Source organism: Plectropomus leopardus, chromosome 12, assembly GCF_026936395.1.
Source record: "Plectropomus leopardus strain MGB_pleo_1.0 chromosome 12, ASM2693639v1, whole genome shotgun sequence".
NCBI classification, from domain to species: Eukaryota; Metazoa; Chordata; class Actinopteri; order Perciformes; family Serranidae; genus Plectropomus; species Plectropomus leopardus.
In genome coordinates, this window is record NC_142187.1 from 2,283,440 (window position 1) to 2,295,733 (window position 12,294).

General features: G+C 41.6%; 1 protein-coding gene across 6 annotated transcripts in view; it reads left to right on the forward strand.

Moving 5' to 3' along the window:
• The window catches only part of LOC121951979 (uncharacterized), a 39,341-nt gene that overhangs the window by 21,883 nt on the left and 5,164 nt on the right, over positions 1 to 12,294 (forward strand). For 5 of the 6 annotated variants that reach the window (XM_088085074.1, XM_088085071.1, XM_088085070.1 and 2 more), the window contains exons 2-6: positions 912 to 1,997; positions 6,036 to 6,250; positions 7,727 to 7,936; positions 9,849 to 10,411; positions 11,616 to 11,707. In XM_088085074.1, coding sequence (XP_087941200.1) covers positions 1,041 to 1,997; positions 6,036 to 6,250; positions 7,727 to 7,936; positions 9,849 to 10,411; positions 11,616 to 11,707 — 2,037 coding nt within the window. In that variant the 5' untranslated portion in view covers positions 912 to 1,040. The remainder of the gene's footprint in view (positions 1 to 911; positions 1,998 to 6,035; positions 6,251 to 7,726; positions 7,937 to 9,848; positions 10,412 to 11,615; positions 11,708 to 12,294) is intronic. The other variant, XM_088085073.1, reaches the window with a different exon arrangement.

Sequence of the window (12,294 nt, forward strand, 5' to 3'; positions counted from 1 at the left end):
GGCCATCTGTGCGGCATCGCTGAAGTCTGCAAATCAGATCCACGCCTCACTATACAGTATATGGTTGAAAACTATTTCCCTCTGTGAAAACCAAGCTTTTATTAACTTATATTTCAGAATAAATTGTGAAAACACTAAAGAGTTCACTTTATCAAATGTTGCTGTTGTTTCCAGCTTAATATCAATAGAGTAAAACTCAACAAGTTGCTATGCTAACTTTTGCAATTTAAAATGTCATAGACTTATGCTAATAATGTTAGCTTGTTGTATTTGTAGAGAGAATGTGTGTATCAAAAGACAAGTGTTTTTTTTTCTGTGAACCTTTTGGGTTATTATTGAGCCAAATTTTATAGTTGTGGTGCACACAACAGTGTAGGCCAACTGTGCAGGCTATGCATAGACCCTACGCACAAGTAGGCTATAAATCAATGTCAAAGTTTTTTTGGTCATTCAAAAGTATGAGTCAGTAGTTTATTTACATCAAGAATGTAAGATACAAAGCCAAAATTTTGACAAACAAAGTGAAAATTTGGATTTTTAGTAGTATGAGAGTGGTAAATCAAAATTACAAGATAATTCAAAGCTATAAAAGTATCTTATAATATTGGCTAAAAAAGTCACAACTGAATATTTTTTATGTAAAGATGTCTTTATACTCAGAATTTTGACTCAGTATCTCGTAGTTTGGCTTGAAAAGTCTAAATTGTTGTGACTTGGTATCTTATAAATCTGTCTCACCATGAGTATTTTTATTTGGTCATTCCTAGAATTTAATCTTAAAAAATAAACATTTTTTGGCAGGAATTTACTTCCATAAAAATGTTCTATGAATACCACAACATGCCCTGAATATATTAGTGTTCAGGCTGGAATCACGTTATCAGGTTGTAATAAAGTGTTTTTGTCCACAGAGAGCAACAGCTGGGCTAAGGAGGACAACACCTGAGCTAACGGACGGTAACCACGACAACAGTAGCTCCGGAAACGATAACCCTGTCAACGACTCTCCCACTCCTGTACAGCCAACAGATCCAGTTACCATGGAGATCAGCTCATCACCACCACTAACAGACCTGGAGAGAGAAAACTTGGTCAGCTGGCAAAGCCAGGAAGTAGAGGAGCTCCATTACCCAGAGGTCCATGGGGTGCAGCAACCTATCGGGGACAAGCAGGAGGAAGAGGAGACTGCAGATAAAGAAAACGGAAAAAGAGATGGAGATGAGTGTGACTATCTTGTTTTTGAGATAGGAGAGAAGAAGGGAGAGGGAAAAGGAGATGAAAGTGAAGGAGGACAAGACACAGAGAGAGGAGGAGAGGAGGGAGAAGATGGAGAAGGAAGAGAAATAGATGGAAAAGAGGATGGGAGTGGAGAAACAGAAAGGGAAGATGGAGGAAGAGAAAACACAAAGGAAGAGAATGGATGGCTAGAAGAGACAGTAGGAGAGGTGAAAGATGATAGTCTGTCAGAGCTCCTCTTCATCTCCGACAGCTCAGTGTGTCCTTCATCGTCAGAGCCGCTGACTGTCACCTCCCAGCCTTCAGAGCAGCCCGCAGCAGGTGTGCTGCACGACACCTGGGGTCACGACCTCAGCAACAGAGACGATCTGAGCGACACTCACCTCAGCGACTGTCTCCAGGCCGAGCTGGCCATCGTGTACTCGGACAGCGATGCAGGGGAGGACCAATGGGCGGCCTTCGCACCCTGTGATGTCACTAACCAGGAAGAAGCAGGTGGAGAGATTCATGACAGCATCTGTGATGGAGAGAATGAGGAGAGAGGAGGAGAAGATCAGGAGAAAGGGGAACAAGAGAAGGAGGAAGTAGAGACTGAAACAGAGGAGCAGGGGGAGCAGGGGGAGCAGGAGGAGCAGGGGGAGCAGGAGGAGAGAAGGGGAGGCAGCTGTGATGATGAGGAGGAAATGAGGTCGAGGAGAGATCTTTTCCTGCGGTCTCCTTCTGTCAGCTCCACAGCCAGCTCCACAGACCCGGACAGGAAGGTAAGACTGTCCCTCTTGTTACATAACACTCAGACTTTGCTTTCAAGAAGTGCATTTCCAGTTGAAGATAAGCTGTAATACCATTTAGCTTTTATGTCCAGTCCAGTAGCCACATTCATATACAACAATTCTGCAGTGCACAGTTGACCTATTGGCCCTCGAACGCCACAAGCCAATCACATTTCGTGCAGCTACACAATGCAGTCGGACATCCTGCTCGTAGACCTCCATAGAAAAGCATCAGAAATAAAAAAAAATGTCTTTAATTGACAGGACAGTGAGAGTGTGAAAGGAGGAGAGAGAGAGGGGGAGACATGCAGCAAAGGGCAAAGGCCGGATTCAAACCTGTGGCCGCTGCAGTGAGGACACAGCCTCTGTACATGGGGCGCCGCTTTATCCACTGAGCCATCAGGCGCCCCATAAATGTCTGCACTTTTTAACTAAAACAAACTGTCAAACAATGTGCATGGGATAAATGATATAAGGTATCCTGAGAGGCCAAAGAATGGAGTGTATTTATCCCGTTTCCTAAACTTCACAACAACAGAGCAAAGTCTCTCCTTCAGATTAACATTTGAGGCAGACCACACAGTCAGCTCAACATAAGGAGGATTGACAGTTGTTTGTCCAAGTGAGCTAAGTGGGCGGGGGTTAGCCATGGGTCAGTCCGGGAAGTGACCTTTATGTAGCCAGGTGGAACATAAAGCTATGAAGATTGGGAGGTGAATGCCCCAATCCAGTCCCTTATCATTCTGAACTCAAAAACATACTACTGCTTTGAAAGAGCTTTTAGCATAAGATCATGACACCAAATGCCACCTTTCACATGCGAATGAAACACCACTGAACAGCATCAGCTGAGAATACTGATGCCATTGTAAGCAGGCATGCGCCCAGATGGCACCTCCTGCATCCACATGACATATGCAAAGGCGACATCAGTTGAGATTCCAGGCAGTACCTGTTGTGTCCACCTGAAACACTGCAGGACGGCGTCAAGTTGAAACACTGCTGGTAATGACATAATTTAAGAGAATGCTAGAAGGCAGATTTATTTATGAGAATTCCATCCGGTTGCTTGGGCATGTGTGGTCGGCATCATACAGTTACTGCTTTGCATTTATAAGGAGCACGAGGGTGCCTATGGGGGGTGGGCGGGAGTTGTAGTGGATGGGTCCAGCAAATCCCAGACTTTCAGGCAGGAGTCCAGTGTTCTCTTCCTGTGTGAATGTTTCTTTTTTCCTTACCATCAAATCAAATCAAACTTTATTTATAGAGCACTTATCATACATTTAATGTAGCACCAAGTGCTTCACAAGCTGAAAACATAAAACAACATCTAAACATATAAACCAAACCCGCCTTCCCAGGCCCACCCACTCCCCAGAACACATACAGAAAGACGACATTAAAAGGCACAGAACAGAATGGCTTTGGATAAGAAACATGGCTGAGCACAGACGACTAAAATGAGGAAGCACCATCATGGAAGGCTGTTTGGACCAGGAGCTGATCAAAGCTCACAGAGACATTGCCACAGAAATCACCCCTCCCAGAAGCTGTGGACAGGACCCCCCCATCCAACCAAGACCGGGTGACCCCCATGACGATGCCCTCACACAGCCAATCACAGCTCCCAGTACAAAGGGCTCTCCAAAACAGAATGAATAAACAATAAAGTAGTTAAGACTAAAAGGTTAAGAAGTTGAGAATTTATAATAATACAAATAAATAAATATAAAATATAAATAAATTAATAAATTGGTAGATTATTAGAATAAATAAGTAAATAAATAAATAAAAATAAATAAGAAAGATTAGCTTAAAGCTAGACTAAAAAGGCTAGCTTCAGTTGTGTCCTGGTTAAGCTGCATGAAATTCTCTGCCATCCAGGACCTGATGTCTAAAATGCAGTTAAAAAGGGCATCAAGTGGACCTGGGTCATCAGGAGACACAGAGATATATAGCTGTATATCACCAGCATAACCGTGAAAGTTGATGCTGTGCCTCCTGATGACGTTCCCAAGTGGGAGCATGTAGAGATTAAAAAGTGTGGGACCCAAAATTGAGACTTGGGGCACACCACAGTTTATTTTATAGTTCTTCGAGGAGCAGGTATCCATACTTACCAAAAATTCTCTATCTGTGAGATAGGAGGAAAACCAGTTAAAAACAGTACCAGAGAGGCCGACCAGACTGTGGAATCTGTTAAAAAGAATTTGGTGATCTACTGTATCAGAAGCAGCACTTAGATCCAGTAGCACCAGGACAGAAGGTTTCTTCATGTCCATGTTACACCTGAGATCATTTCCGATCTTTAACAGGGCTGTCTCTGTACTGTGGCTCATCCTAAAACCAGATAGATATTTTTCTAAAATACTGTATTTATTTAAAAAATCATTTAGCTGAGTAAAAACAAGTTTTTCTGAAATTTTGCTTAAAAACGGTAAGTTGGATACTGGTCTGTTGTTATCAAGAATGCTTGCATCTAAGTTGCTCTTCTTCAGAAGGAGCTTGACCACTGCAGTCACTACCACTACCATGTGCCTTCTTCCTCTAATCCTAACCATCCGCACCAGCATGTGCATTTGTTGACATCCCAGTTTGGTCACACTAAACCAAGGGCCAACCAGCACGTCTGCTCTGTGTCTGCGTTAGAGGAAATACCCCTCCATACCAGCAGACAGCGGTTCTTTGTAATTGTCATTCAAAATGGGAAATGGGAAGACTGTCTAGATGCCAGTTAGTAAGCTAGCACACTGAGAACACAATTCAATGCTGAAAGAGCAAAGCAGATTTACCAACAACAAAAAAACACCAGCTGATTGATCCCCAGCTCCTCATGTCTGCATGTCCAAGTATCACTGAGCAAGACTGCCTTGCCATCAGTGTGTGTGTGTGTGTGTAAATTATTTACTGACTAGTTGGTGGCACCTTGTATAGTAGCCTGGTGGTTACCAGTGTATGAATGTGTGTGTGTGTGTGTGTGTGTGTGTGTGTGTGTGTGTGTAAGTGACATGTAATGTTAAAGTGCCCTGAGTGCTGAAAAGAGTAGAAAGGTGCTGTACAAGTGCAGGTCAATTTACTATCCATTTTGCTGACTGCTGTGCACTGAATCAGTGTTTACCCTGCTGTTTAACCAGAGTAATACAACCCAATGCCACCAAATATCATTCATAACTCTTCTATGAAAACTGAACAAGTCTAAATCTACCATTGTAAATTAATCATTGTGAAATTCAGTAGTAATGGACCACATAATGTTACCACAGACAGAGCCATAAGAATACATAAACCCTCCATTACTTAACTTATATATATTTATATTCTCTTGTGGGGAGCTGTGCGATATAAGGGAAAAATATTGTCTCACGATAAAAAAATTCTATTGTTTCATTTTATGCTATATCATTTAATTAATTTACATCATCTGATAACACTGTTGTCGAGGGGGCATCTACATAATGTACACACCAAAACAATGGAGGAGCTATAAAATGATCCTGAATGTGGGAATTCAGTTGGGTCCTTCAAAATAAAAGCACCATGCTTTCATCAATTTTATTATAATAGAACTTTATTTAGCTTTTCTCTAACAGTTCTTTGTTTAACTTTATACTTTACTTTACTAACATTTTAACAGTATTTTTTTCATCTTTATTTCAACAGACGTTTATGTTACTTTATAATATGGCAGTAACTACTTTGTTTGTAAATGCAGTTTATTTAATCATTTTGTATTTTAGTAGTTTGCAGTAGTTTAAAGGAGATACCATCAATATCAAGATATAAATATATATATATTGTGTATTGTGATACAGCCTAAAACTATTGTGATATTATTTTAAAGCCATATCACCTAACCCTGTTCTCTCATCTGAAAGTCTAAATCTTCTAATCCTTCTGAGAAAACAATGAGTCTCTCTTTTAATGTATGTATATTAAAATGCTTTTCTATGGAGGATCCCTTCAAATGTCAGTTTTGAGAGTGAGTAAGTAAGTAAGTCATGTAATCCTGAACCTTATCTGTCCTGTCAGCTTCCTGCAGATTTCTGCATCCAACAAGAGACTCACAGTGAAAACGTCTCCACTGAGCATGTGGACTTTCTGTTGGCCCGCCAGCAGTGGAGGAAGATGGAGGAGGAGGTCAAAGGTCAGCCAATCCCCAAACCAGGGCTCAGAGCTCAGGGGAGCTTCCAGGGCACCCACTCTTCACTGTATCCCCCCACTCGCAGCCCCCGACTCAAGCACAGGTAGGAAACACTGCTGGTTCTGTCTGTTCTATTTGAGAGCATGCTGTCGAGCTCTAACAATAAACTGATAAAGCAATTAGTTAAATTAAAGAAGAATATTTGGTAACTGTTTTAACAATTGCTTAATCATTAAAATCATTTTTGGGCAAAACTAGGTAATAGTCTCTGGTTCCAGCTTCTCAAAAGTGAGGATTTGCTGCCAGTCTTGACTTTATTTGATACTTAACTGAATATCTTTGAGTATGTTTATTGGGAAATTGTAATATTTACTTGTTCACTGTTTTCTGAGATTTTTGTATACCAATCAGCAGATTAATGGATAATGGAAATAAGTTTTATTTGCAGCTCTAAATAGCTGACATTTTACCCCTTTTTCCTTAAAAAATTGCATATTAAAAAAGTGCTTTAAGGGTGATAGAACCATTTTTTTTTCCAGATACCTCGTGGTGTTGCCATAGCTGCTTCTGTATCTTGTAGTGTATCAACAGAATAACCTGCATGAATATGATTGGACATTTCAGTCAGCTGGTAGCCAGACAGCTAATAATTAGCCAATGATCATGAAGCCTGGTGCTGTTTGGCCATCCAGCGGCGTAATATAACAACATCATCAGCTCCTGACCGGCTGCATTCTCACCGTCCAGCTGTGTTTGAGGTGGATGCAGAGGGTGGCTTTGGGCGTCACGCTCTTATGCTAAGAGCAATGACAGAGTGGACAGATTTGACAAATTCGGAATGAGAATGGGCTTGCGTACCCTATGCTTTAGCCTGACATGCATCCAGAAATGAAACTAAACTAAACCACAACGCAGACCACAACAACTGTGATTGGTCTTTTTAGTATCATACCGTTCCAACTCTGGTAAAGACAAATCCAAAGTTAATGGTAAATACAATATTTGGTTAGATATGTAAGAAGTCATACTTAAGTTTAACACCATTATGTTGGTCAAAAAAGTGTCCAAATGGTGGCACAGTTACTCCAGCTCCAGCATGATCTGCTCAGTTTCAGTGGCCATAGCTTGGAGTAAACAAAGAAATTCAACACAGTGGAATAGAAACCCAATTGCCAACCAGGGTTTTGGAGATAAAATTGCAGAACAATACAGACACACCTAGACACAAGTACAATAGCTTACAATGGTGTAGGCCGTTTGTGTATATTACAGCAAAGACTCTGCACAGAGGGAGGAGCAGGTGGCAACTTGTTGTATTGTATGGGAGCCTGAGCCCCAGTGTTTGAATGTAACATGAAGTGTAAAAGCAGAAGACTTAAAAGGCACTATCCAAATGCAAGTCCAAGTCCATTTACTGTACATGTTGACCAGAAGAAAAAACTAAACAAAAACATTTCCTAATTTTTCTTAAAACTTGAGAATCGAATGGAAACACGCTCTCAACAACGCTCTATTTTCCTGTTGGCTTTTAGTTTTAGTTCATCTTAGCTTAGGCCAGTGTTCTCCTGTCCTCTCAAAGGGAGATACACCCACCAGTGCCCAGGGAGCCTGCCCTGTCCTCCACCATGTCCCCTAGTTCAGAGGACTCCGGCCTGGATGACTTGTCATACCGCAGCCCACCGGAGGAGCCAGAGAGTGCGGTGGAGAGAGAGATCCGACTGACTCTGGAGAGAGAAGAACGGCACCGCAGGGAGAGAGGGGTGATTACACAGGGCCTCGCTATACCCAGGTAGCCAAAAATAAACTGGACGAAAGGGTGGGGTTTTTCTTTAGTGGCCAGATTTTCAACTATGTTCACTAACTAGTCAGCAACAAGGCAAATAGTGTATTTTGGGTTCATCAAGGCTTTTTTTTTGTTTGTATTCATTAAGCAGTTTGAGAGGGAGAATGTCAGCTTGAAAACCAAGACACAGAGCCAAAAGAGGCTAAACTGCCCCACAGAGTTGAGAACTGCTGAGTGACTTTGAGCAAAACCAAACCAAGTTGTGACTGTTAATGTAAAAATATTGTCAAGTCAATTGTATTTTAAGTATAGTGTCAGTTCACAACAGAAGTCATCTCAAGGCACGTTTCATATAGATCAGGTCAAACTACATTCTTTCATTTATAGAAACCTAACATTTCCCATGAATAAGCACAATGACACTGGCAAGGAAAGCTCCACTGAACAGGAAGAAACCTTGAGCAGGACCAGGCTCTTGGTGGGCGGCCATCTGCCTTGAGCTAAGATAGAGAGAGAGAGAGAGATGCACCATAGATACAATAATACAAATACAAACTTGCAACAACAATAATAAAAATCTGATGATTATAATTGTAGCAGGACCATGACGCAGGCACAGCCACAATCCAGGTGCAGTGTAGTCCAATAGCAGCCTCATAAGGGACAGTTCAGGGCTCACTGGAGTCAGCCCTAAACATTAGCTTTATTAAAGAGCCTGGTCTTATGCTTTCTGTTAAATGTGGAAAGGGTGTCTAACTTCTGAACTCAAACTCGGAGCTGGTTCCACAGAAGAGGAGCCTGATAGCTGAAGGTTCTGGCCCCTAGTCTACTTTCTGAGCCTCTAGGAACTCCAAATAACCCTGCATTCTGTAGTGCAGTGTTCTGCTGGAGTAGTGGGGTACTAGGAGCCTTTTTAGGATATGTTGGGGGCTGACTATTTAGGGCATTTTAAGTGAGGAGAAGGATTTTTTTTTCTTGCCATGTTGCAAAGATAAAAAAGGTGGTCCTTTAGGTTAATATAATGGTGTTAAACGGGCTGGAACCAAATATTCAGCTATTTGAATGTTTGTGAACTAGGTGAGTATTTGGGGGAGGGTTGCAGAGGGTGAATGTCGTTTGTGTGAGTACTGCAGCACAGTGCAGGTAAATTATAATGAGAGGCACTTTTTTCATTTCAGATCCACAACCAAATTTAACATACTAAAACATGTTACAACCGCTATCAAGCAGTTGGAAGCAAACCACGCTCTCCCTCACCTGACAGTGAAGCTCCAGGACGCAAGGTGTTTCCCTCACTCCTGACACTGTCAGCTGTGGGCACACAATGTCTCTCACTGCTCTTGTATATGCCACTTGTATATCTTTAGATGATGTTATTTGGGCCAAATAGCCCACAATAACTTCCATTTTGTAGGATATTCAGGTTAAGCTCTGATGTCATACTAAGTTTAGCTAACTGCCTCATTTCATGTGGTGTGATAGATAGATATTACTGGTGTCATCTGCTTTGTGATGGAAGTTTATGGAGTGTTTCTCAATAATATTTGCCAAGGTAAGCATATTCAAAGTGAGTAGAATTGGTCTAAGCACAGAACCTTGGGGTACTCCATGACTAACTTTAGTGTGCATGGAGGATTTATTGTTAGCATATACAAACAGTGCCATCTCTGTGATATGATGCACTCTAAATCCAGATTAACAGTCCTCAAATAAAGTATTGTGTATGTAGAAACTATTAGAGCAGCTTAAAATATATGGGATATTGCATTAAAAATCCATCAGTAAAACTGCTCCGTATTAGAATTGAAGTATAGTAATAGTAATATTCCACTGTGTTTCCTTCTACTGGGAACCAGATAAATTGATCCAAAATGAAACTTTGAAACTGATTATTGTTTCTGTATTGTTCTGTGTTCAGACCCTCCACCCTGCAGACAGGACGATCTCCTCCTAGACCTCCAGCCTGCCGCACCCCTACCTTGTCCATCTCCCCGTCCCCTTCCTGCTCCTCATCCCTTCCCCGATCGGTCTACCATGAAATGACAGCCAATAATGTCATCATTTTGGAGCCCGACTGCTCCAGCTCCGCATCCAGGAACCGCTTACTTTCCTCTGCAATCGGGGGACTCTCTGATTGGCCGGCTAGCCAGGATGCAATGCCTTCTGCCAACGTCATTGTTGTAGAAACCTCCAATCTCATCATTCGCAGCGCTTCTGAGTTCTGCCTAAGCTCTGCCCCTGTGTCCATGGAACCACAGGAGAGCACTTTCACATCCAATCCGTTCTTCAAGTTACGCTCCCTCAGCAGCCAGTCGCTGGTGGAGCAGGAAATCCGCATGGTGAGACAGAGGGAGGAAGAGTGGAGGAGGCAGAGGGAGGAGATGTGGAGGAGGAGGAGGGAGGAAGAGTGGAGAAGAGGGAGAGAGAGGTACGATACTGTGCTGGTATCTCCAGGCCTCACCGATAACATCAGCTTCAGTGGTACGTAGAATTGTGGCAACTTATCTAAGTAACCAGAACATTTGTGGGGACATAAACAAGTAAAGAACCTAGAAACATTTCTGTTATGTTGTGGTTGAGCTGATTCACTTTCAAAACTTGGCTAAAGAGATCATAGAGGTGTCAGTTAACTAGGCAACATCTGAACTGAACCAACTGAACCGCCTCTACTTGTCCATTTTTAGGTCATTTTTTTTGGCCTAACTTCAATTCACTGAGTATGTTTCCATGGTTTTAGAAAAAGTCAAATTATTGTGTTAGTCCGACTAAAACTAAAATTTAAAAAACCATGTTAAGATGTTAATCTGGCTAAATCATACTATGCTGAAAATATTGAAGTTGAACAAACACACCTAGATAATGCAATTGGGGTTGATTTACTCTTTCATGTGTATGCCTCAACCAGACCTGACCTGGCCTCGGCATTATTTGTATGCTTTCAAGGTCCCCGCATTCAGCTTTGACCTGGAAATCGAACAGCATATATTTATAGAAGAAAGCCAGGAAAAACAAAAAGTGAAGAAGAAGGAAGGAAACCAAACCAAGACAAAGATACCAAGCAAAGCGTGGAGTGCATATTAAATGTACAGTGCCAAAAAGTAATGCATGCTAATTTGCTTGGTATGTGACATAATAGGTCATCCAGAAGAAGGTCCAATAGCATCTAGCGAAAAGGGGACATATCTCCACCTACTTGTCACATTCACCCATTCACACACATTCACCATACATGGTGCCACCTGCTACTTAGTAACTATTCATTTACACTCACACTCCGATGGCACAGAACTGGGAGCAATCTGAGGGTCAATAACATGCCCAACGATACTTTGTCATGTTGACTGAAGGAGCCGAGGATCAAACCGCTGACCTTCCAATAAGAGGACAACCCACTCTTCCCCTGAGCCACAGCTGCCACACTTAACTGTGCATGGAAACATACTGAGTGAATGTATAGTCGGGGAATCAAAACAGTGTCTATAATAATTCGAGGGTTTGCAGATGATGGTGTATTTTCACCATTCTTATCCATTACTGACCATTACTGAACAGGACACTAGTCACTACTGGATACAGAGTGTGTATCCAGTAGTGATCCATTCTTAAAAATCTTGTTTCCTTATTAAATGGTAATGCTCACCGCTGTGATTTAATTCTCTTTTTGTTTCATTTGTTTTATTCCTAGTGCCAGAGGTTCCAGACAGATGTGTCTCCTCCCCTTCATCCCCCTCCAGGACCCGCAAAATGGAACGCTCCAGTATGTCTTGTGACCACAAGGTTGGTTCACACACACACACACACACACACACACACACACACACACACACACACACAAGCTCTGTCTACAGTATCTGTATCTACCTGGGGACAGAGTTACTTGCTGGAGTCTCTGTAGCAAACTAATAAGAAATCTGAAAATCTACGTACTGTATATCTTTATCTAGTTATGTTACTAGTCAAATTGTAGTTTATTCTAGTTTTAAAATTACTTGGTTATCTTCAGTATGGTAGCTCTGACATCCCAGAGCAACAAGACTTGATCTATCCAACAGTCAAGATTTACTGGACAAGACAGAAAATTAGCAAATTACATACATTACCTTGACTAAGGTGGCTTAGCAGTTGGCTATGTACACATCCAGCAGACACTAGCAACATTATTTCAATTTTGGAGTTGTGTCTCTGTTAAGCTGATGAATATCGCTCAAGAATTCACTCTACTTTTTGCTCTGTTTTGGTCTCCACTAATTCCTGAGGGTAACATCTACCTTTTAAATATAATTTTAATCCCCTACAGTAATATTCATACAAAAATTTCACGTCCTGCTTAATAAAAACATGCAATATAATGATTTTTGCAATGT